Genomic DNA, 26,975 nt, shown 5'->3' on the forward strand with positions numbered 1-26,975 from the left:
TCTTAATTGCAAAGCCTCATCTCAAGCCACTTCATGTTCATAAAACATGTGTATTTTCCTGATGTTTTGTTCCCAGACATTTTATTTGCTAACCTCACCTATGAGGAAATGTTAATCAATTCTATTATTTAAGTATCACTTTGACACATGGCATATTGAGGTAGTAAAATAAGAAAAGGTCTTGGTAAGAGGTCAAACCAGTAAAATATATCTATGGCTAATGGGGACCAACAGAAGAGGTGTCTTTCAGGTAGAACAAGAAATTCATTAATATTTAACTCTGCTTTAGGATGTCTGATTAAAATAAGGAGAGAATTCAGTCTATGAATTGATAGAAATCCAGCAATAGTAGGGCTATGTTATCTTACAGAATTCCTCCCTCAATCAACTTGAACATTTACCATGCTAGAGAGAAACATATGTTGGTTAAATCCAGTTAAAAATCTTTTGAACAAAAAGAAATGTAAAAAGGGCAATTTTTTAAATTAGCTTGGAGAAATAGGAGAATCCTTTTCATCCCTTAATTTTTTCTTGACTCCAATTTTGCCTCAACAAATCCATAAATACTGTTTAGATTTGAGGTAATTTTAAATCAATCTTTTAGAGATAAAAAATTTGAGTCTACAGTTTTTATCCATATGTGTTTTCATAAAAGCACTTCAGTTTTTGAGAGAATAATTTTTATTCCTCCAATTTATTCCTCCTTTCTAATTCACAACTTTTTAAAAATCTTTACAAATATTTTTAACCAAAAGTACGTTTTTGCCTCAAAAGTTTGTCTACTATAGCAGCTAAGAATTGACTTTACTGAAGGCTTATCTGTGGGAATAGGGATAAGCATCCACACTATATTCAGAAATTATATTGGCTTCTGAAATTGAGAGTAGGTGGGGGGCACAGGAGGAGTGGAAGGAGAAGACAGAGATTTAGAAATGATGCAAATACAGTTTTCGTGAATGAAATTCATGTTGATTTTAGGGTAAAAAAGGAAGCACGATAGGTTTTACAACAATACTATCTAACGACTGACTACATTACCTGAGCAAATAACCTAACTGATAATAACCTTGATTTCTCTATATGAATATGAGGATAGTAGCAGTGATATCCTCATGAATTTATTGTGATAACAAATGAGTTTTAGAATTAAATTGTCTAGAACATTATTCTTTTGAAAACAATATTTAAGCTGTTAGTATTGTTAAAATGTCAATGATCATCAAAGCTCAATGAAAGTATTCTTACTTGATGCAATTCATCTTAGATACTATTTTTACATTGCTTTATTTGGTTCATGGATTAAGTTAACATTTAATGCTTATAATGTATATTTAGCATTAGATTATCTCCTTGCCCTTTATTACTTTCTATCTTGTTTGTTGAACACTGACATGTATAATTAATCATGTTATAAATTACTTAAACAAAAAGGTCATATAGTGTTTTTCTTGTGGCCTTTAGATTTGTAATCACAGTGCCTATACCAACTAATATTAATTATAAATACTATAAATTAAAATGTGTTATAAATGATAAACACATTATAAATTTATAAAATATATTTGTAGACAAAATTGAAAAGTTGAACTTGCTTATGAAAATCCACTTAGAATGGAATTATTGTTTCAACTGTCCTTTAGATTTGAAGACACAGATTCTGATTATCATGGATATTTTGAGCTGGTCAGGTATCTCTCTGCTTCTTCCTTTTTACTTTTCTTGCTCATTTAACTTTTAAAGGAAGTGATGGCAAAAAAGCACATCTGCGTGTTCTGCCAGATTTTCCCTGAGATTTCCCCATGGTTCCTCACATACCTAAGAAAAAAATAAAGCTTTTCATTCTGAATTCTATTTTCTCATGTCTTTCAGATGCCATAGAAAATCAAGAACAAAAATGATACTGTAAATACAGGAACTTCATTACTCAAAGTGTTCTGCAAGCAAAATGTTTCTAGTTCCAATAAATGAAAACCAATCGCATCTTCTCTGATTGGTACATTTGGCCTTAAGCTGTCCATGTTGTCTAAATCATTTTAAGAAAATTCTGACAGGAACACATGATAAAGAGACTTGTGTGAGAGCAAATATTTTTCTTTTACTCAAATGAAGGACATATGGAAAACTATGTTTTCAAAAAATCAAAAGCAGAATATGCATTAAAAATCTTTCATAACTGAGAAAAAGTGGGACAGGTAGATTTTATGGAGGAAAAACTCTAAAACAATAAGAACGTTTAAGGATAACAAACAAACACATCTCTGATTGTAGCCCAGTGACAGAAACACAAAAAAGGGGAGGATATTTTTCTGTTCCCTGTTCACTTTATATACTTTATTGTATTTAAATATGCAATCATGGTTGTATTACTGTTGTTATTAAAATGGAAAATCTATTATGAATGACAAAGTAAATTCATATATATTTAGTATACAAAGTAAAATGTTAGCAAATCTATACAAAATATGTGACAGTAAATTGCAATAAATCAAAGTTTGCTTTCTAAGAGAGTACATACATTTGGTGAAATTACATCTGTGACAATACATTATGATAAAAATATAATATCATAGTCTAAGAGATGGGGAGTTTTGCTAGACCTCACAGTGTCACTTAAGATTTAAGACTGTACCAAGAAGTGGTGGCATGTGTTTTTAATCCCAGCACTCAAAAGGCAGAGACAGACATATCCCTGTGAGTTTGAGGCCAGCCTGGTCTACAGAGCAATTTCTAGGACAGTCACCATAGCTACACAAGGAACCACTGTCTCAAAAAGAAAAATATTTATGACTGTAATCCTACTGTGTACTCAGAGTATTTGTTTAACCTGCCTATAAAAGAAAATATAACAATCAACCTTTTTTGTCTATGATTTCCTGTGTAATCATCTTTTACATAGCTGTAATCTTAAATTATGTACTCTACCATATACATGACCCAGAACAATGTGAGTGTATTGTTTTCATAAAACCGATGTTGAAAGCAACATAAAGGCTGAAAGCATCCATTTATAGACATGGATTCATAGTGTTTGTAATACTATTTGTTGTTTGGATCAGGTGGAGTCAGTGACTTAATCCTTTGTAAAAGTACATTAAAGATTTCTATAAAATGTACCTCATTCCATCTTCAAGTGATGCTTTCTGTATTGTTCAATAAAGAGCAAAGCCCATTGATAGGGCCAGATACAGAGTCACACAACAGGCACAGATACAGATACAGGAACAGATTCACAAGACTCTGCAGACAGGCATAGATTGGAACTCATGCAGCAGACAGAGGACAGAAGAAACAAGGGGAGTATAGTAGAGAATTCAAATCTGGATTAATTCTTCTTTAATGACTCTAAAATGAAGTGCCTTTTCTTTCCTTGATGCGACACTGATGCATATTGGTGACTTGCAGTTTAAACCATATATATCACTATTATCTAAATAATCATGATATCATTTGAGAGATATATTTAAATGTTCTCCACAGAATACAAACAAATAAAAACACTCTTTCATACAATTGTTTTAAATCTATATGCATAAGTTCAAAGAAAATCAATTTAAAAACCCCCAAAGTGGAAAAATTAAATATTGAAATCAAGAGTTCATGTATAAAAATGGAGAGAAGGAAAAAGGAAAAAACACACAAAAAGCTCATTAGAAAACACCTTTAAAGCTGGGCGTTGGTGGTACACGCCTTTGATCCCAGAACTCAGGAGGCAGAGGCAGTCGGATCTCTGTGAGTTCAAGGCCAGCCTGGTCTCCAGAGCAAGTGCCAGGATAGGCTGCAAAGCTACACAGAGAAACCGTGTCTCGAAAAAATAACAACAAAACACCTTTATTGTTTTGCCTAAGGTTTGCCAGGTAGAATGTGGGGGACTATAAAAGCTAGAAGTGCCTGTACAGATGCCTTGCAGACTGTAAGAGACCATAGTTGCTAGTATAGACAATTATAACCATTAAAACTTTCAGTCACCATACACAGAGAAAACAAGATATTCCATGACAAAGTTAAATTTAAACAGTATCTATCCACAAATCCAGCCCTATAGAAGGTATTAGAAGGAAAACTCGAACCAAAGGAGTTTAATTACAACCCAAGAAACACAGAAAATAAATAATCTCAGACCAGCAAATTCTAAACAAGGGAAACCGCCCCCCCACACACTACTACTACTGCTGCTACTACTACTACTACTACTACTACTACTACTACTACTACTGCTACTACTACCTCCACCACCACCATAAACAACAAAATAAAAGGAATTAATAATCATTGGTCATTAATATATCATAATATCAATGGACTCAATTCCCAAATACACAGTACAGGCTAAAAGAATGGATGCAAGCACAGGATACATGCTTCTGCAGCAAACAAGAAACACACCTCAACATAAAAGATATGCATTACTTCAGAGTAAAAGGTTGGAAAAAGATTTTCCAAGAAAATGGACCCAAGAAGCAGGCAGGTATAATGATTCTAATATCTAACAATAGATACTTCCAAACCAAAATTAATCAAAATAGTTGGGCAAGGACATTTCACACTTATCAAAGGAAAAAAATCCAACAAGATGATATTACAATACTCAACATTTATATTCCAAACACAAGGGCACCCATGTTTATAAAGGAAACACTCACAAAGCTTAAATCATACTTTCACCCCCACACATTGATAGTGTGAGACATAAATACCCTATTCTCACCAATAGACAGGTCATCCAGAATAAAAAAAATAAATGGAGATATACTGGAGCTAACAGACATCACTAACCAAATGGACCTAACATATATGTACAGAAAATATTATGCAAACAAAAAAGGATGTAACTTCTTTTCATCACCTCATGAAACATTAATCAAAATGAAAAAAAAACACACTTTCACAAAGCATGTCTCAACAGATACAAGATTATTTAAATAACTCTATGCCTATCAAAACACTATGGATTACAGAAGGATTTCAAAAACAAAAGAAACAACAGAAAGCCTAAAAATTCCTGGAAATTGAACAACACTCTACTAAATTACTAATTAAAAAAGAAATCAAAGACTTCCTAAAATACAATGAAAATGAATGTACAACATACCCAAACTTACAAGACATAATGAAAGCAGTGCTAATAGGAAAATTCATACTGTGATGGCCCATGTTTGACTCAGTTTCTTTCTGGAGTCTGTTGTCTTAGAGTTCAAGCTTGCTTGCTTCAGTCTCCTTGAGAACTGTGAGAATGTTCTGATTAATCTTATGGGAAAGAGTGTATTATCTCTTTAACAAGCTACTGATGCCAGTTGTAGGCATAGAGCTAGATAATGAAGCTGATTGTTGCTAACTGGATTCACATGATAGATAGCGAACCTGGCTGGCCCTCCATTCAAATACAGTGCAGGGAACTGGTTAAATGCTGTTCTTCATTATGCTCTTTAATCTGTTTATAAGCAGGTTCTAAAATAAAGTAGGAGCTAGTGCTTCACACTTGGGTACTAGGTCTTAATGGTCTTACTTGTCTGAGGATGATCGTACAAACACCAGCTTTCTCATAATGGCTTGGGACAAAAATTTCTCCCTTGTTTCCTTATCTATTACTTTGCCATTCTAATAAAGACCTCAGGCATTCTTTCCAAAAAAAATTATGTGCCATGCTGACCCTCAGAAACTCAAACCTCACACTCTATTGTAAAATAATTACTGCTCCAAATATGTATATACCCCACTTTTTTTCGTTGAAATGTTTTTTGTGATGTCTAATTTCTTGAGTTTTTTAAAATATAATTTGGAAATTAGCTTTACTTCAGATGTGGGGTTGGTGAAGATCTTTTCCCATTTAGTAGGCTTCACTTTTGTCCCATTGACAGTGTCCTTTCATTACAAAAGCTTTTTAGTGCTATGAGGTCTCATTTATTAATTCTCAATCTCAGTAATGCCTGTGCTATGTTCTCTAAGGTAATGTATATCTTTTATGTTGACGTGTGTTTCTTGTATGCTGCAGAAGTATGGATCCTGTTTTTGCATCCATTATTTTAGCCTGCACTGTGTATTTCGGAATTGAGTTCATTGATATTATGATATATTAATGACCAATGATTATTAATTCCTTTTATTTTGTTGTTGATGGTGGTGGTGGAGGCAGTAGTAGTAGTAGTAGTGAGTCTCTCTCTCTCTCTCTCTCTCTCTCTCTCTCTCTCTCTCGTGTGTGTGTGTGTGTGTGTGTGTGTGTGTGTGTGTGTGTGTGTGTGTGTGTGTGTGTGTCTGGGTTTCCCTTGTTTAGAATTTGCTGGTCTGAGATTATTTATTTTCTGTGCTTCTTGGGTTGTAATTAGCCTTCCTTTTAGACAGAGAATGTTATCAGAAGAATTTCAAATAGTCAAGAAACACTGAAAGAAGTGTTCAACATCCTTAGCCATCAGGGAAATGAAAAACAAAATGACTCTGAGATTCCCTCTATCATCTGCCAGAATAGTTAAGAGAAAAAGATAAGTGATAGCTCATCCTGAAAAGATGTGGAATAAGGGATGCACCCCTCTATTGCCATTGGGAGTGCAAGCTTGTACAGTGACTTTGAAAATCAGCATGGCAGTTTCTCATAAAATTTGGAATCAACCTACCTAAAGATACAGTTATACCACTCTTTGCCATATATCAAAAGGACACTCCAACCTTCCACAAGAACACTTGATTAACTATGTTCATAGCAACTTTATTCATAATATCCAGAACTTGGAGACAATCTAGATGTCCCTCAACCAAAAAATAAAGAAAGAAATTGTGGTGCATTTACACAATGGAGTGTTATTCAGCTGTTAAAATGATAACATCATGAAATTGTCAGGCAAATGGATGAAACTAGAAAAATAATAATCCTGAGTGAAGTAACTCAGAACCATGAAGACAAACATGGCATGTAATCAAATATAAGTGGGCATTGCTGTAAAGTATAACCATGCTACAATCCACAGACCCAGAGAAGCTTAGTAACTGGGGCTCAAGGGCAAACGCTTGAATCTCCCTGGGAAGAGGAAATAGAATAGATTTCATGGTGAGGTAAGATTCCCAGTACAAGGGAAACTTTCAGGTGTCTGAAAGGATTTCCTTAGGTAATACCCGTAGTAATAGGTGATACATAGCCTGAACTGGCCATCTCCTGTGACCAGGAAAACTTTCAGTGGAAGGATTGTGACACTACCTCAACCACATAATCTTCCACCCACACTCTCTCCTGGATATTGGATGTGTTGGAGTTAAGAGGGGCACAGAGATTGTGGAACTAGTCCAGTCTGAGACCCAATGCTCAAGAGTGAGCCCACCCTTAACACTGCCTGGAGTGCCAGCACCCAGTGCCTGGGTGTCCCAGAGACCTAGGTTAGAACAAAATATGACTAGCATAGGAAAAAAATGTCAGTGTAATGATGCCTAATAATACTCTGCTGTACTCATAAATTGTTGCTTATCCCAATTGTCATTATAGAGGCATCACGCAGCTACTGATGGAAACAGATGCAGACACTCACAGCTAAATGTTAGGATGAGCTCTGAGAATCCCGTGGGAAAAGGCCAGAAAGGATTGTAGGAGCCAGAGGGCTCAAGGACCCCACAAGAAAACCCATAGAACCAACATAGCAGAACTGATAGGGGTTCACAGAGTCTGAACTGCTATCCGGAAGCATGCATAGGACTAACCTAGGACCTCTGCTTGTGTTATAGTTGTGTAGCTTGTTCTTCTTGTGGTACTCCTAACAAGGACCTAGCTCTGACTCTTTTGCAGGCTCTTGGGACCTATTCCTAATACTGGGTTGCCTTGCCCAGCTTTAATAAAAGAGGAGGTACTTAGACTTACTGGCACTTGATATATTCATGGGAGGCCTGCCCAGAATACAAAGGGAGGGGGATGAATAGGTGGGAGCAGCAAAGGAGAAGTGGTGGAGGATCTGGCAGGAGAGGAGAGAGGGAAAGCTGCAGTCTGTGATGTTAAAAAACATAAGAAATAATGATACAAAAAAAGATGTACTGAATTGAAGATATTCAACCAGAAACTTAGTAAGTTCGGGTTCACTACTCTTGTGACTAATATGTCTAGTAACAGGAAAATGGATGAACATTAGATTATTATTAATGATTTGCATGTTGAATGACAGTAATGAGATTAGAGACTGTGTTGTCAGAAGAGATTAGTTAATGTGAATAATGACAGGTATGCAGGCAAGATTCCTTTAAACAGTGTTTGAGCTGCTTCTCTTCACTGTACACATAAAGCTTTCAACTTTTACATCAAATTTCTTAAGATAACAGCACCATAGTGAAGCAGATGGATTGGATCCAGATATCCATGAAGCTCCCATTTTAGTGTGTAATTTTATAGCTTATTTGACTTAATGTATGACATTAAATTCAAATCACTCAAGATATTGAAATGCTGATTTCCAAAACAAACAGTATTTTCTATTTGTATACTTATGCAGAAAATGTATAATATGGAACGAGCTCCTGAGGAATCATTTAGCAAACAAAATAGTTTCGCTAATATGTGCTGCTAATAGCAAAAGCATCTATCTACAACATTCTGCTGCATGTTCTGGAAAATACCAAGCTGTGGCTATACAATAATATTTCATTTCAAGTGTAAAGTATTAGTTTGCAAAACTATCTTAAGACACAGATTTTTATGTACATTTTCCTGGATGATACAATCATTTATCTCTATACACTGCCTACTAAAATTCATAGCTTATTACTTCACCATGATTTGTCACAGTTCAGAACTCAGTAACACACTGCTAGTTGTTTGAAAAAGTTCAATTTGAAAAGGAAATTTTTGGCTGGTGGTTTTAAAGAAAATATTTAATGAAATTTTCTCCCCACCTGCCATCTACCTCACATGTTGGTGTTACTGTTGTATATAAACCACATTTCCAAGTCTATTTAGTCAGATTCCATTCAATTCCAGCCTATATATCTTATGTTTGAAATGAATTTGAAATGAAATATGTACATTATATGAAGAAAGTAAGTAACTAAGGCAATGTAAAGTAGATACAATTTAAATCTATTTTAACTTCCCTTTGAGAGAGGATGATATACTAGTTGTAAATAAACTCTATCACAACTAGCTTCATGATTCTGCTACAAGTGAAAGTATGGCCTATTATTTATGTGTATTTCAGTATTTTGGGTAGCCATCTTCCAAAACAAATATGTCTAACTTACATCTTACCCATCAATCTTGAAGTTTTAAAGAATTCCAAGAATAAGTAAAAGTTTCTTCAGTTTGCAGTAGTCATCTAGAAAAGTTCAAAGAAAGTGTTATGCTTTTACCTTAAGAGACTCCTCTTGCTTAAAGAGATCTTCAAAATCTTTAGCACAGAGTTCAGGAGAATTTAGAAGTTGTTCCACTTCTGAGATAGCTTGTGAGATATGATTGATCTCAGTCAAATAAGTAGAAGGCACGTAAGAAACATCCAAAGGCATATCTTCAGTCATCGCTACCATTGTTTCTTCACGCAAAGTGTGCTGGTACAGATATACAAAAGAACAGATTTTAGCTTTCTAAGAATGAAAAAATGGACTTTGCTGACTTTATATCAATTCCAGTATACTGTTGGAAGAGAGCTGGAAATGGCTTAAAATATAAACACATATAAGGACACCTAGTAAAATAGTTCTATATTCTGTACATATATTTTCATCTTCTAAAATATTTTTGATGAGGTCCACATACTTTATCATGCCAAATAGAAGAAGAACAAAGTTATAGGTTTGGAAGCTAGTTAGACGCTAAGACAAGCAAAATATCAGAAAAAAACTTTTAGTATTTAATTTTAACTTTTGTTCTTTTTTATAAAAACCAATTCAGACCGAGACCATTCCTATCCATCTTCTTTTTCTAAGTTAAAAATAAAATATTTTTAATCTTTTTGTCATTTTAAAACCATCTTTCCTAATTTCACATACCAATCCCAGTTCCCACTCCCTGCCCTCCTCCTGTTTTCCCCAACATCTCCCCACTCCACCCAATTCCACTCCTCAGAGAGAGAGAGTAAGGCTTCCTGCTCTTTTAATAAGAAAGAAACACTATTTGTTTTCCACTAGAGTTGTTTGAGGTAAAGACTCACTAAATGGTTTGACCGAGTTTTTATGTACTTTTTACCAAAAGATGCAGACATTGGCTCCGGACTTTAGTGCTAGCTTTTTATTAAATTAATCAGCAAATTAAACTGCCAAATCAATTTCGTTGATGAGAATTCCCACTAGTGCAGAAGTTCCCTAGATCTTAGAATGTCTGTCTTGCTTCTACATTGTTTGAACTGGTATCCAAATACAGTGTGTGGTAAAAGCTCCAGGCCTTTTTGGAGTTTGCCAGTAGTACTTATTTCCCTATTGGTCATAAAAGCAATAACTAAATGGAACTTGGTGTGTAAATTCAGAAAGAAGTATGACCTCTGCTCTTTTCTGTCTACAGTATAGGAAACAACACTCTTGTAATTGAAATTATTCTCCTAGTAACTTAGCACTCAATTGATCAACTGCCACCTGCAGGTTGATGGGGTCAGCTGAGGGCTTGGGTGCTAGGTCCGTAGGAAGTTCAGACAATAACTTGCTAAAAAAGTCCTTTATTACTGCTGTCTCTTTGACAGAGCCACGAACATTCTTCAACAACATAATTAAATAGACTTTGGGATCCTGTACTGAATTCAACTCCCATGTTATAAAAACTAAAAGCTGATTAGTTTGGCCTCCTTTTCATTTCTTAGGCTTGGGGTTTTGTTTAAATCACTTTTCGAATGACAGATTAGTAAAATTCATTCTAACTTATTTGCTCATCTAATTATGTTGAATCTTACAGGTCCATTTTAAAATGATAAGCAATTTATGAAATTGGTTATATTTAAATCAAATTCTTGACCCATATTCCTTCATCATCAATAATATAACATATAAGCATTACTAACATGCAATTAAAATGATCAAGTTAAACTTGAGCTTGATGAAGACAATTTAGTATTTAACCATAGATTTTAAAATTTAAATATCTAAATTATATTTCTGCAATTCAAAGCAAACATTTCAATATATATATATATATATATTATATATATATATATATAATTTCATATATATATAATTTAGTAGGGTATTTGAAGGTGAAATTTGTAGTGACAGATTGGGTCCACAAAAAATCAACTAAATTTATTATCACTGGCATACATGCCATTAACAGGTGTCTGTGTTGTTCTTAACAATATTTTAAAGTTAATGAGTTTGTCTTTCTTGTTTTCATTTCATTTCATTTCATTCACTGCTTTAACATCTAAGACATAGCTTTCATCATATAAGTAAATCACATTTCTTACAACACTATATAATGTTACAATTATCTTTGTATTTCAATACCTGTTTTAAATAATAATTTGTTGTTATTAGTGTTGAAGATAGGACAAACAGTATTTTTATTTTTAATAATGATTCAACTTCTTTTGTTAACAATGATTATCTTGGAATTAGAACTACAAAATATGTAAAGAACACTATAACCTCATGTGAAAATTTAAAATACCACTAATTAAAAAATGTTCTGATGTATGTTTCATCATAATTTCTCTTAAAAGCATTTCCAAGATATCCTTTTGTGTGTGTGCCTGGATTGTCACTTAGTTTCCTCATATTGATTACTGACATTTCAGATGTTAGTAGCTACTTAAATTCTTATATTTTAATTGTAAGCTAAATGCAGCAAGTATATTGACTGAAAAGTCAAATGTAGTAAATAAAGAGGCACTAAAATAAATGTGCATTTCAAGAGTAACATATATATATAGCAAAGGTTTAATTTTACAGCTGAATATTTTAATTTTGGTGCTTGTAGCTAATTACATTTTGATTTTCATGGAGACACTTTAAAGTAAGTGGAATTGATATTAGTAATAATTAGTTCTAAATGCAAAGCACTGAAGTTGAGAATTCTAAAAAGTAAGATCTAGTGTGAAGTACAATTTTTTTAAACAAGGTTCAAAGAAAGTAAGCAACAGACAATCTGAGATTTACTTTTAAATTTCTGTTACATTTACTTTATTTGTGTTTATGTATGAAGTGTCTATATGTGTGCCCTGGAACAAACATGGAAATAAGAAAACTCGTTGCTGGAGTCAGTGCAGTCCTTGCACTCCTTCCATCATTAGGTCCCAGGGCTAGAAATCAGATCCTCAGCTTGGTGGTTAAGCAAGTTTTTGTTTTGCTTTGTTTTCTAGGCCACTTCACTTTTAGGCCCTGGATTTCCATTTCTTATGCCATTCTCTACTTGTTTCTGTGTGTCAGCTATACCTTGATTGCATACAGATCATTGCATGTTTTCACATCATAGTAAGTATTTGAAAACACATCAAAATTTTCAGCCATACTTAAAGACTTATTGGAGTTATGTGGTAAAATCTATTTTTAATAATTAAAATGCTATAATTATAGTAATATTTTATTTTTTCCTAAATGTGAAGTCATTTAAAGAAATAGTATTCATTTAATTATAAGAATGGAAAGGTCTATTAATATCTGTATTGTGGTTATTATCAAGACTAACAGTTCTAAGTCTTGAAACAATTCATGCCTATTCAAAAAACAAACTAATTAAGCCAGTAGCTATTCACTCCATGTTCAGACATGGAATCGACAGATTGTCATGGGTATTTCCCAGCATTAATATTCTACAATTGACAAAAGCATTCAAGGAAAATGAATGATAAATCTTTAAAAGTATCTGAATAGAAAAGCCTGTAATCACTGATATCCTAAACAACTGATGTTGAAGAAATCATTTTTCTTTTTTAAATATTGTCTATAACAAAAAATATGATACCCTGACTATACTTCTGAAAGTGTTTCTAATTACAGTGAATATTGTTGTTTTTATGATTTTAAAAGTAAAATTTGAAAAGTAAAGTTTTATAACTTGAATATACTTAATGAATTCTAATATAAGGAACAATTTTCTTTCCTATTAACTTAATATATAGCACCCAGCTACCATATAGAGGCAAATTTTAAGAGTACTGATCAGTTGACGAGTAAGAACCAGAGTGAACCTTTGCAAGTTTTGAGAAACAAATAATACAAATAACTCTTCAACATCACTAGGAGATGGCTGACTCAATTTTGAAAAGAAAAACTGTTTCTTTCTTTCTTTCTTTTTTTTTTTTTTTTTTTTTTTTTTTTTGGTTTTTCGGACAGGGTTTCTCTGTGGCTTTGGAGGCTGTCCTGGAAATAGCTCTTGTAGACCAGGCTGGTCTCGAACTCACAGAGATCCACCTGCCTCTGCCTTCCGAGTGATGGGATTAAAGGTGTGCGCCACTACCACCCAGCTAAGAAAAACTGTTTCATAAACTTTGAATATCTTAATGTCGTATAATACTCAACATTTTTCAACATGCAATAATTTGAATTCATAAAGATAAATTGTAATTTCTTTTTGTTCTGATTTTCTATTTGTTCTTCAAATGTATATAATTCTTTTTGACAGAGCTATGCAGGTATTCAATGAATAAAATGTACCCACTGATTATCTTTTAGTTTGTTTTCATAAAAAGTTCAGACAGCTATTTAAAAAGTCAGTGTAATTAGAAGTATCATGTTCATTTTCTCTTCTTTATGCAAAATTTAAGCACTCATATTCACATTAAGCCTTTTGATTTGAATTTCATTAACTATGCTTTAAGTAATTATATCCTTCTGAATTCTGATGTGTGCAAATCCTGTCTAACCTTTTGAAAATTGACTTGTTTATGTTAATGTTCCTCACCACATTATATTATTATAGACATCATATCTCCACAGGAAGCATGCTATTGCCACAAGTAACCATATTACTTGTCTTTGTCTATTGATGTTGCTAAATATATATACACAAAAGAAAATACCTTTCCTCATTTTTCTTGCAACATCAAAAAGTGTATGTGAAGGCAATCACCAAAACTATATTTTTAATTAAATTGCAAGTTCTAAGCAGTGTTTATAAAAGACTATTTTAGGAAAAAATACTGAGATTTGTAACCCTTAGGTCAGAAAGTTGAGAGTTTGAGTTATTTAACTAGGTATATACATCATTTATGATTTATTAAACTTGGTGTCTCTGGAAATTCAGTTATACATATGTTACACTACTTTAAATTTGTTTCTTGTAACTATGAGATAAAGCATCTCTGTTTGAAAACAAATTAGGCATGATATGTATACTTTAAACAAAATGTTTTCCACTATTATTTAAAGGGTGTCTCCTTTCTTCAAATGCCAGTGACTATTAAGTCATTTTATTCCTCACTGAGGTCAAAGAAACTCAAGAAGAAAAATGGCATACTATATGCTATATTATGAAGTCTCTGTCTCTGTCTCTGTCTCTGCCTCTCTCTCTCTCTCTCTCTCTCTCTATATATATATATATATATATATATATATATGTATGTGTGTAAACATCACATAACTAACAAAATTATTACCCTAGAAAAAAAGAAACACTGATGTTAACAGTTTTGCTATTCAATTAGTATTGATATAAAAGGGAAGATTTATCAAAATTTCAAACTACAGAGCCACTACTGTTTAAAATAAGCAATGACATGACATCCTGTGAGTCCTCACATGAAATATTTTTGTTTTTAATTGATTATCTCTTCTCAGAGTGTCATTATTGAATATTGTAAAATCACATATTTTAAATTCATGTCTATGAGTCATAAATTAAATGGATTTGGGTAAGACAAGTTCTACTAGACAAATTTCTTTAGCTCCTGGTTTTAAAGGTCTTCAAAGCCAGGCAAGTTTCCTTCTGTAGATTATTACAATAATATGGAAAGAGACATTATTATTGACTTCCCCTAGATCAATTATATATGATAAAAATGAAAATTACACATTTGACAATTAAATTTATCTCAAAATCTATCAATATGTGGGAGAAGCCTCCAATTATAAATTATTTTTAAAATGAAAATATGGCATAGATGCGATCACTATGGGTTTACTTAGCCATGTTTACTGATTTGGGACACAAAAATTATATGGCAAAAGATTCATGGTGAAAACCCTTGGCCTCATATGTTCCACATAGGTCAACTGGTATAAAGACATTGAAGTAGCTTTTTTATAATAGCACCTGAAGTCATTATGGTCCTTTATAGACAATATAATAAGGCAAGAGACTATTTACACCTAAGTAGTTCTTCCATACATATTTGATCATCAAAAAGGGTTTTATGGCCACCGGGCATTGGTGGCCCATGCCTTTAACCCCAGCACTTGGGAGGCAGAGGCAGGCAGATCTCTGTGAGTTCAAGGCCAGCCTGGTCTCCAGAGTGAGTGCCAAGATAGGCTCCAAAGCTACACAGGGAAACCCTGTTTCCAAAAACCAAAAAAGGGGGCGGGTTATGTGAACTTACAAAATGAAATTCATATCCACTATAAAATGATCACTAAGGGATTTATCAATTACTTATATTAACAAACCTACTTTTTAAAATGAAATCAACTCAAATATGTAAAATACTATATAAACCATCCCTATTTCTGTATTTCATATTTTTAAAAGAGGAATTAATTTCTTGAAAAGGACAGTGAGTCATTGAAAGAGGAATACAAATTAAGCTGAGTGTGCATGTTTTTGGGTAAATTTTCATCTCAGAGGCAAGAATGTATAGTATCCTGTATAAAAAGCCTTGTTGAATCTCTAGAATAACCTATAGCATGGAGATCCTTCCTTTTTACACTAGGAAACCTACCAAATTCTTCAGGGTCAGGCTCAATTACACCTAATTTATCTGAATACCAAATTTTGCAAATGTGTTAGTGGTTTAAAATGATTATCCCTCAAAGGACAACATTTGCATTTTAATGAGGAATTTCAATGACTGAACAAAATATTAAGTTGGTAGAATTTTAAGCACTAATTTCAGCATGAGAGATAGAAACACTGGGAAAAAAAAAAAAACCTTAGAAAAACCCCTATAGAAAGCAACAGCACACATTACCTCCCTTGTTAGAAATAAGCAATAAGATAATTTTTTACCAGCAAAGCTGTACATGCTAGGTAATTTATAATATAAAACACACCCACACACATACACACACACATACACACACAAAAGCCTTACACATAACAGCTACCTCACAATAGGTTCTTAAATAATAAACTGATGCTTATCTCTCACCTCACTGAAAACTTAACTCAAAATGGAGGAAGGACATCAGTGTAAGACCTGATAATCTGGATATGACAGGAAAATAGTAGAGAATGCATTTGATTTCATTGGCAGAAGAAAGGACTTTTTGAACAGGCCTGTGATAGCACACACATTAAGAGAAACAGTTAATAAATGCAACCTCAAGAAACTAGAAATCCTCTGTATAGAAAAGGTATCATTTGCTCCCTAACTGATTGAGCCACTGGAGTGGGAAGATGGGAGGGGGAGGAAACTGGGATTGCTATGTAAAATAAGATTGTTTCTAATTTAAATTAAAAAGAAAAGAAAAAAAGGCATTGTTATTCGAAGGATGCAGTAGCTAACAAAAGGAAAAAAAATACTTTACCAGTTGTATCTTTAACAGTTTAGGATCTAGAATATACAAAGAAGCCCTAGAAAGTAAAAAATTAAACAAAACAAACAAAAAACTGAACATCAATAAAACAAATAACCTAATTAAACAATATGGATGGAATTATATGAGAATTCTTAAAGATGAAACACAAATAACCTAAAATATTTTAATAATTCAACATTCTTAGCCCTGAACAAGATCTCAATTTAAACTACTTTGAAATTTCATCTTATCCTGATCAGAATAGCTAAGATCAAAAAACAAATGATGGTATAGATGTGGAGAAAGGAGAATGGCTGGAAGAATTAAAAGTATTTCAGTCACGATGCTCTTTAGCATTTCTCCAAAGACTTATACTTTACTACTGGAATAAATGTTCATCAATGTTACTGCTTCCCTATTCACAACAGTCAGAAATTGGAAGCAGTCAATAGCTATTAAGAATTTTGTAAAGAGTCATGGGAGGATTTCAAGGGAATTGAGATCCAAAGTAGTGGTATAAAGACTTAGATGATATTAATGAGGAAGAAATGTTAAATCTGATGACAATTGGAGGGCAGTATAGAAGAGGGACTACATACAAGGATAAATAACCCTAATGACCTTTCAAAAGAGTCATATGGAAACCTACTTACTACTGTAAAGTCTTTCTAACACACACACACACACACACACACACACACACGAGAGAGAGAGAGAGAGAGAGAGAGAGAGAGAGAGAGAGAGAGAGAGAGAGAGAGAGCGCTTTGAGTTACCTTATAATCCCACAGGCTTAAAAATAATTATCACAGCAACAGTAATTTGTTAACTCTTCTGGAGTTGATGGTCAATGATATCTCATAGTTAGCCCCTCCCCCAAAAGTAATATATGCCAATGTTATTGGTTGTTCTCCAGAACTGACTGTAACATTGTATTTCTGATGACACCAGATACTTGAGTGTCAGAACATAGATATAGCAAGATTGTATTGATCTGGAATCCTCTTCCCTTTTGTCTAGCTTCCATATTACTTTAAAGTGCTACGCATACTACTGGAAGAGAAAAGTAACCATTAATCTTACCCAGATGAGAACCCTGTGAGCTATAATAATTTCTAGCCTGGCAAAAAAACTGTCCAATGCTATGGTAGTGACACAACCATTACTGAAGCAACTATCTACTTTCTGATTAAATTTAAGTTCCATTCTATATTTAAAAAAAACCTATGTCTGGCACTGATATTGAGAGTATCAACCTGTGTATAGAAATGTCACAGACCTTAGGAGAAACATATTAGTATTAGTTGGCTTAATAGGAATGGCAATAGATAAACTTGTAATAACTTACTGTTAAAGGCATAGATTAATGCATTTCTCATTCTTTATCAGCAAATATTCTGTTTGCAGTAGATGGTGACTAACAGTGAGACAACACAATTGACCAAAGTGCTGATAATAAGAAAATACAGAATACTAAATAGGCCATCCATCTATACCACATTCCCTGCTCAGAATGCTCAGGGTTGATTGGGAGACCAAGGACACAAAAATTTTAGGAGCCAGAATCTTTGGCTCTTAAGAAGTACTGTGTGAACAAAGCCAGTACCAGCACATACAAATATAAAGTCACTGTAGCAGCATAGTTATAGCCCATGAAAACTCAAGCCCAAGCAGATACCAGTCCAGATCTGGGATGTCAACATCAAGTCTCACCCTTATCCCAGGAACTTAGAACAAATGAATACTCCTGGGAGATGGAGAGTCACTTTTCTTTAAGATGATTATTTTGTAAGTCAACCATGATCATATAGAAGGCCACAAGTCCAAGAACATATGTTTCTTAAAGGGTCCAAAAGAGAAAATAGAAAAGTAAAAAAAGAGAGGACACAGCTTTATATGGGTAAGCAAGGTGGGTAGATGTGGGAATAGTTACATATACAATCAAAATACATTATATGATATGTTGAAATAACTAATAAAATTTAAATCAAACCTATAATCCTACCAATGAAAAGAATATTTTAAAAGATGAAGAAAGAAACATCATCTTAAAAGGAAGTGTGGTATAATAATGATGGATTTATAAGAATAATATTTAATCATATTAGAAGGCTCTAGATTCAGCACAAAAGTTGTATTTTGTAAAATTATGGAATAAAAATAGCAATAATTTTATAAGTTACAATGCAATACTTTGGATATACATTTAAGCATATTTGTGATTTAACTAAGGTAATTCTCTCTATTAGAAAGTGCCTTCAATCACAGGTATTTTACATATTTTGGCCCTTCATATGTTTTTTGAGGGTTAATCATTGTGTGATTGTGTGAAAGCAAATAAATAAATTGTTATAGTGTCTTACAGTTTGAAGAGGTGTTAGTTTTAGCTAACACTAATGATTATTTAAAGGCTGAAGTTTCTGGAGGGCTTATGAACAAGAAATTAATCTCTTGTAACAATTTCAAATCTCTTTTTCATTGGCTAAATTTGTTCTTCAGCAATTACATTTCATAAATGTATATAGTGCATTCAGATTTATCCTCACTTATCCCAAACTTTCTTATCACTCTCTCTCTTACATGCATCTTCTCACATGCATATCAATGATATATTATTTATTATTTGGAATTATTGGAATTCCTGAAATATGAAACAATTTATGTTTAGTTGTATATACATATTTGAATTTGCCCCAATATGAAAATAGAAATAACAGAATAGAAAATAAACTAAAAATTTCCTTAAAAATATGCAACTGTATTTCATTTTTCTATGCCACTCAGTTTCAATTGTCCTATTAATATTCCATTCTTACAAGAAATTTCAAAGTAAATTCGCAATATTACTTTTATACTACCCTAGTGTATAGGAAATGTGTCCATTACTTATCTCTTGATTATTTAATATCAAATGCCTTTTCCTACAAGTGGATATGAATGGATATGAATATGTCACAATTTTAGCTTTCAACATCATTATTATAAATGTGAATGCTAATTAAGATGCTAATAGCTGCACTGCCAAACTTGGTATTAATTAGCTGTAACTGATTACATTGAACATACATTATTTACAAGAAAATAAACTTTGAAAACTTAGTACATTCACTGTACTAAACATATTTGAAGTGCTCAAGAGTCACATTTATCAAATAGCAATCTTGTTTGACAGTGTGAATATAGACATTTCCATCATTACAAAAGGGAAGGAAATAGTGGTCTAAAAGCTTGATATACTGCTTCATAAATAGGATAAATAACCAAATGTGTTCTTTGAGAGTTTCCTATCCTAATCATTCTGTTACAATTTAGTGTGGTATTTGGTACTCCTGTACTCAAGAAAACAATTGATGGGTCCTCAATATTACTCAACAACAATAACAATGAAACAAAATTCTTTCCTTTATAAATTGTTCATTAGATTAAGATTTAACAGGGAATTTACATTTTGATAATCCAAAACAACACAAAAACTTGCGGGGGGGGGACAACTGAAAGAAATTGGGAGATATGAACATAATGTGTGAAAAAATGTATTTGATAAAACATACATATATAAATTTTTTGAGGTACTTTGATGCGACAGCTATCAGAAAATAATATAAATTCCAACAACTTCATTGATATTATCCTATAAGGTAACTAAGATTAGTTACTAATTCCAGTTTGAAGTGCAAAATGTAAATGTCACTTAATTAATTTTTACATTGTTTGTAATTGATTTTATTGACTAACAATAACTTATTTACATCTAGTTTGAGCCTATACCTTCAATTTATATCTCAATCCAGACCAAGTTTAAGCAACTAATAAAAATCATGCCAAATGCAAGGCATTGATCTACTCAAAAATGCATTTATGTTCACAGGTGTATACAAACACAAAAATGAAAACTTTGAGAAAGTGAAAAGGCTATGTCATGTACATATGTTCTCTTTCTTTTCTCTGCTGAACAGACTTAGCCTGAAATAGTCATGAATAATTTTTCAAATCCAGTAGAATACGAACATCAATGACTTCAATTACCAAGTATCGTATGGAGTAACAAAGCTCATAAATTAGAAGACTTTTGAAAGACGTGTTAATCTCTAACACATGAAGAGACAAAAATTATATAGTAGGTATTTTTCACAAACGTACGTGGGATGGTTGTTCAAACCAACTGAATAAAGTTCTACTTGACTTAAGGATGCGTGAATACCTGTTTGTTTAATTTGGTTCATGAATTACTGAATAGAACAGTGTCTTAACTACATGGATTAATTGAAGTATTTTCTTGAGAGAACAAGTATGTGTTCTATACATATTTTCACTGGAAATGTGATAACTTGATAACCCATTCTTTACCAGAAAAAAAATCCATTATCTTTTATACCTCTTTGATCATTCAGGGCTGCAGAAATGTCTCAGAGGTTAAGAGCACTAACTAACTGCTCTTCCAGAGGTCTTGAGTTCAATTCCCAGAAACCACATGGTGATTCACCTCTATGATCATTCAACAAAATCCTTTAACTTGAATTTCATTTTGGATAAAAAAGAATCATAATCTTTTGCTTAAGCATGATAAAAATCGAGAATTTCAAGAACTGTATGGGTACAGAGAGATGAAATGCTGCGTCCATAAAAGATGCACTGGAGCAAACAAAAAAAAAAAGGGTTCCAATAAAAATCAAATACAGCCTGTAAAACTAAGTCAGTTTGCTCTATGTTTTAAAGTTACCGAGATGACTTGATAGAAGAAAATACTTGTGGCTAAAAATAAAATGGAAGTTCTGGGCAGTCTACCAGAGGATATAAGCTATTGCTCAGAATAAAGAATAGAATGAAACAAATAATAAATTGAGAGTTACAGAGACTAGATACAAGAAAGTAAGTATACAAGACCAGAAAGAGAAGGTAGAACATATGAAAGTAAATTATATTTTACCTTTAAGGGACAATTTTCTTGTGCTAAAAACATATTATTCATTAAAGTTAAAAATGGACCCTAAGGATGCAGTTATGACTCAGTGGGTGAAGGTGCTTGTTTTGGATATAGAAATGATGTAAATATAGGACTCATACAGGAAATTCTCAAAAATATTGAAAAATTAAATTATAAAGAAGACAAAAAACGTTCTTAATTTCAAGGTGCACTAACCAAACATGAGATATAGGAATAATTTCATATAATTTCAGGTACAATTGTAAAGGGCAATAAGATTACCCATCATTCTAGTCTCCTTTAAAATATTCAAAATAACTTTAAATCCCTGAAATAAGTATAGGAATTATAAAACAGAACTTTTGTAATGCAGCTAAAATATAGAAAATACAGTACAAATAAATACTATCAGGCATTTTTCTCATAAATCATAATTGTGCTGTATTTTTGCAAACTAACATTTGTACAGATATGCACAGCAATACAGATACATTTGTGTGCATCATATGTGATATGGATCTCTACATATGTGGCACATTCACAATGAGAAACTGAAGTAAGGGAGCAGCAGTAGTTTGTACTTTATGCTAATAACCCTTCATTATTCACTTTTATGCATAAATAGGTATAGATACATGAGTTTCATGAAATTTTCAAAAAATAACTACAAAAAATAAGATGAATTCCCCGAATGACTGTAAGACATTCTCTTTCCTGCTATCTTTTTCTACCCCCTCCTGTTCCCTCTTACTCTCCCGTGTATTGTCCTGTGCTAAAGAATTCCTAATAACCATGTGCCTCCCACCCCTGTTTTTTTCCTGTCACTATTTGAGTGTAGCTATTATTTCCTGTTTTGGTCATTTATTATTTCTTTTTCACTAGATACTCTGCTGGAGGCAGAAAATGTTATTATTAATGCATTAGACTATATATTCAGAGCAAAAACAGCATATTTAAACACTTGTAATGTCCTTTCTCAAGACAGGGGAACAAGTTTGCAGAGACTTTAGAGAGTCCAGGAGTGTCCTATAATTGTCTGGACTTGGGGCTGTTGTCTGGCATTTTCTTAAAAAAAGCAAGTCATAAAAGCATCAGCTTGTTTTTCAAAATAGAAGTGCTGCTATGGAAGGGGGAGGGAGCTAGGAGACTGAGAAGGGGAGAAGAGGAGGAGTGAGGAGGACATGAGGGAGCAGAAAGGTTGAGTCAGGGGAAGAATAGAAGAAAACAAGAAAGGAGATACCATAGAGAAATCAGGTACTAGGGAAATGTCTGGAGATTTACAAAGATGACACCAGCTAACAATCTAAGCAACAGAGGAGAGGTTACCTTAAATACCCTCCACTGATAATGACATTGATGACTGACTTATATGCCATCACATAGCCTTCATCCAGCAGCTGATGGAAGTAGAAGCAGACACCCACAACCAATCGCTGAACTGAACTGGAATCCAGTTGCAGAGAAGGAGGAGTGATGAGCAAAGGGGTCCAGACCAGGCTGGTGAAACCCACAGTAACAGCTGACCTGAACATCTGGGAGCTCTTGGTCCCCAGAGTGATAGCTGGGATACAAGCATGGGACTAATCAAGACCCCAGGAACGTGGGTTTCAGTGAGGAAACCTCGGAAATCTACTGGACCTCCTGTAGCAGTTCAGTACTTATCCCTGGCATAGGTGTGGACTTTGGGAGTCCATTACACATACAGGGATACTCTTTGAGCCAAGACACACAGGGGTGGGCCTAGGCCCTATCCTAGAGGACATGATAGACTCTGATGACCCCCTATAGAAGACCTCATCCTCCCTGGGGAGCAGAAAGGATATGTGATAGGTAGGGTCTTAGTTGGTGGGAGGAGGGGAGGAGGGGGGAGAGGGAACTGGGATTGACATGTAAAACAATCTTGTTTCTAATTCAAAATTTTAAAGGAAAAAGGGGCCGGGTGCTTGTTGTGGCGCACTCCTTTAATCCCAGCGCTCGGGAGGCAGAGGCAAAAAAGAAGTTAAAAAAAGAAATGCTGCTATGCATAATGAACTTACCACACCTGATAATTTTTCCATGAATATACTTCGTTGATGTACAGGTCATCAAATCTTGAAGAAAATATCTTTTCTCTTACAATTCTTATAGTCAATACTTTCTTAGAATTTTTGGTCCTTAATGACATCTTGGGCTTAATGTACTCCACATTAAAACCTGACAGTTTCTCCTGAATTATCTTGAGCTGTCAGTGTTCCAAGAAAGAACTATCACTGAAGGTTTATAATATAAAAATGTAAGCCATGATTACAATATAAGTATCTACTGATCTACAAGAGAATTCATAAGATTTAGTCCTAAGAAACCATAATTATGATCCAATTTGGATTACATACATTAAAATAGTAATTAATTAATGTATTACATGCATTCTTTTCTTCTGAGTTCTATTTGAAATTTCAGTGTAATATAGTGTTTATACATAAACTGAGTTACTTTTACTCCTAAAAGGCTGTCAGAATACATATTTACTGTCCTTACATTTTATATCTGAACAAATTACTTTTTTGAAAGAACACTGAGTAAAATGTTGAATGTTGTGACTTTTTGTATACTACAAAAGAGCCATGTTTAGTATTTGACATCATGTCTATTTGCAAAGGAATTTATGAATATTAACTTAAAGGCATTATGTTTGCCCAGGTTTTAAACTCATATTTTTTTTTCAATTTTGATAAAGCATAAAAAATAAATCACACTTGTCTCAAAGTAAATTAACTTATTTTTTGTATTTTCTTCCATGTAATGCTATTGTGGATTCTTTATATCATTGGCAGAACCCACTTCATTTAAATCCAAAGAATGGAGTTCATAAATAAGAAATTAAAATGTTGTTACATTGATTCTTTGTAGTTATTTTGAAAATATACTATGGATATTTTGTGATGCTCTAATGATAGTCTCTTTGCATATTGTTTTTCTTCTATTTGTACTTTATATGAGACAAAGAACTTCCAATTTCATTGCAGTGAATTAGTCTTGTGGGATGAGGATTTACTGCCCAAATGTTCACAAAAATGAGATGTAACATTGGGTTTTGTTACTTTTCCTTGCTCATTCAAATTTGTGGTATAGAAACTTGTTGGATTAGTTCACTATCCTCTGAATACATTTCTCTATATTGGTCATGTGCTAACAATGTATGCCATGGACCAATAAAAACCATACAAAAATTCAGGGAACTATGCAATATTTCCATCCCTTATTTGTTATAGCAAATAACACTATAAGAACTATAGTGATAAAATGAAAGAGAAGCATCTCTGTATGATTCACTTTGCCATCTAGAAAACTGTAGGAACCCTTAAGTCCAGAATAAATACATCTCATACTAGTACAGTTCTTTGAAAAACTACAGCATTTTGTGTCTGTATTCCTTATTGACTACTGAAAATTTCTGATCATGGTAGAATAACACTTGGGAATCACTGATAGAAGAATATAGAAGTAACTTAAGACAGTAGTGAATTTCACAGAATGACAGAATGTTGACACTCATTCATTCATTTTTACATCAAACCAACTATGGGTGAGACTGCATATTGAGTATACATTAGCCAAGAAGAGAAACAAGGCCATCCCATTCACAGGCGTATACTCACATGGTGGGGAGCAAAATTTAAGGAAGTATGAATATACATATATAAAATTCAGATTAAAGAAAGTGATATAAGAATGACTGGGCTGATTATAGAATGTGATGCAGATGGCTGAAAGAATACTGTAGATTGTATCAGACACAGCACTGCAGTAGGTAATATGTAGATTTTATATGCACTCTGCATCTTATAAGATGGCAGAGTAAAGCAAACAATGATCCATATTGGGAAGATTAAAATATACCTGAAGAACAAAACTCAGCTATATCTTAGTTTGCCCAAAATCATTTGGAGGCAACACTGCCATTTTATGCTGTATGTTTTTAGATATCTCGCACCCCCAAAAATTAGGTAGGTAGAGCTGTGCAGGTTAATTTCTGGATCCTCTATTCTACTCTATTGGTCTACATGTCTGATGTTGGCCAGAACCATGTTGTCTTTGTCAATATGTTTCAACAGTATAAGTCAGTTATTTTGATACTTTCAATACTTTTATTTATGTTTATAATTGCTTTTGCCACTTGACTGCTTTGGTTTTTCCATATAAACTAGGATTTCATTTTCTAGTTTAGTGCAGAAGTTATCGGCAGTTAAATGGGTATTGTGTTGAATCAGTGACCACTTAAGGGAGTGTAGGCATTATTCACAATATTAGTTCATCTAGCCCAAGGATATGAATAGACTTTCCATCTTGTTTTGCCTTCTTTAGTCAGTTTCTTCACCCCCTTTGTTATGTTTATTCCTAGGTGATTTACATGTCTTTGAAACTTGTATGAAAGGGATGTTTTGTATTTCTTAGGATGTTAACCTTATGGTATACAAAGTTACTAAAGTTTCCGTGCTTATTTTGTCCTCTGCTAATTTGATGGCAATATTTATCACTGCCAAGGATTTTCTGATAGAGTGTTTAGGGTATTTTAGGTATAGGATAATAGATCCTACAAATAGGCATATTTTATACCCTTCCCATACTTGTAAACCTTTTTATTTCTTCATATTGCCATATTGTTCCATCTAAACACTAGAGAAATATACTTAATGAGAGTGGAAAGAGGTAACTAACAAGATAACGATACTCAATGAGACACTGTAGATTAATAAATAAAAAGTTCAGTAGCAGAAATTAGTTGTTTTCTTTTGGAATCATTGACTAGTAAGATAATAAAGTACCCCGATCCAAGAAAACATTACAAGCTATTGCCAACGCTCTTGGTTATTCTCCAGAACTTGACAGTAAGACCCTGTTGCAGAAATCACCATGTATTTGAAGTATAAAATATGGACAAAATTAACCTGGTCCTGACATGGAAACTTCCTCCTGGTAGATAGATTTCATAGTGATGGAAGGTGTATATATATATATATATATATATATATATATATATATATATCTGGAGGAAAAAAGTATTCTTCAGTCTTACCCATTTGTGAACCTTAATTACTAGTCTGGCATGTAATTAAATACTGACCTTGTGTGAGAAGCATCAATGTTATAGGACTAACAAAACGCTTTTTGATTGGAATTAAGGCCTATTCCAAAAGATGAAACAAATACATGGCACTAATATTGGGCCATAAAATTGGGACTAGAAAAGTCCTAGATCCTAAGGGGAACTTACTACTTTTATTCTGCAAAATGTATATTGAATTAAACACACCTCTAATGAGTTATCATTGTACCAATAAAATAAGTTATCTCTCAATCATCATCAGAAAGGTTGTTTGCAGTAGATAATGATTAATACAGAGACAAACAACTGGTGAAGGTATAGAAAATAAGCGACTATAGAATACACAGCACTAATGGGAATATATGTACTATAACCTTCTTCTGGAGTTGCAGCAATTATTGTGGAAGAAGGTCATCA

General features: G+C 33.3%; 1 protein-coding gene across 1 annotated transcript in view; it reads right to left on the reverse strand.

The window, feature by feature from the left end:
* The window catches only part of Dmd (dystrophin), a 1,637,847-nt gene that overhangs the window by 1,178,196 nt on the left and 432,676 nt on the right, over positions 1-26,975 (reverse strand). The window contains exon 37 of the mRNA XM_035449892.1: positions 9,310-9,504. Within this exon, the coding sequence (XP_035305783.1) occupies positions 9,310-9,504 (195 nt within the window). The remainder of the gene's footprint in view (positions 1-9,309; positions 9,505-26,975) is intronic.

Source organism: Cricetulus griseus, chromosome X (assembly GCF_003668045.3).
Source record: "Cricetulus griseus strain 17A/GY chromosome X, alternate assembly CriGri-PICRH-1.0, whole genome shotgun sequence".
NCBI classification, from domain to species: domain Eukaryota; kingdom Metazoa; phylum Chordata; class Mammalia; order Rodentia; family Cricetidae; genus Cricetulus; species Cricetulus griseus.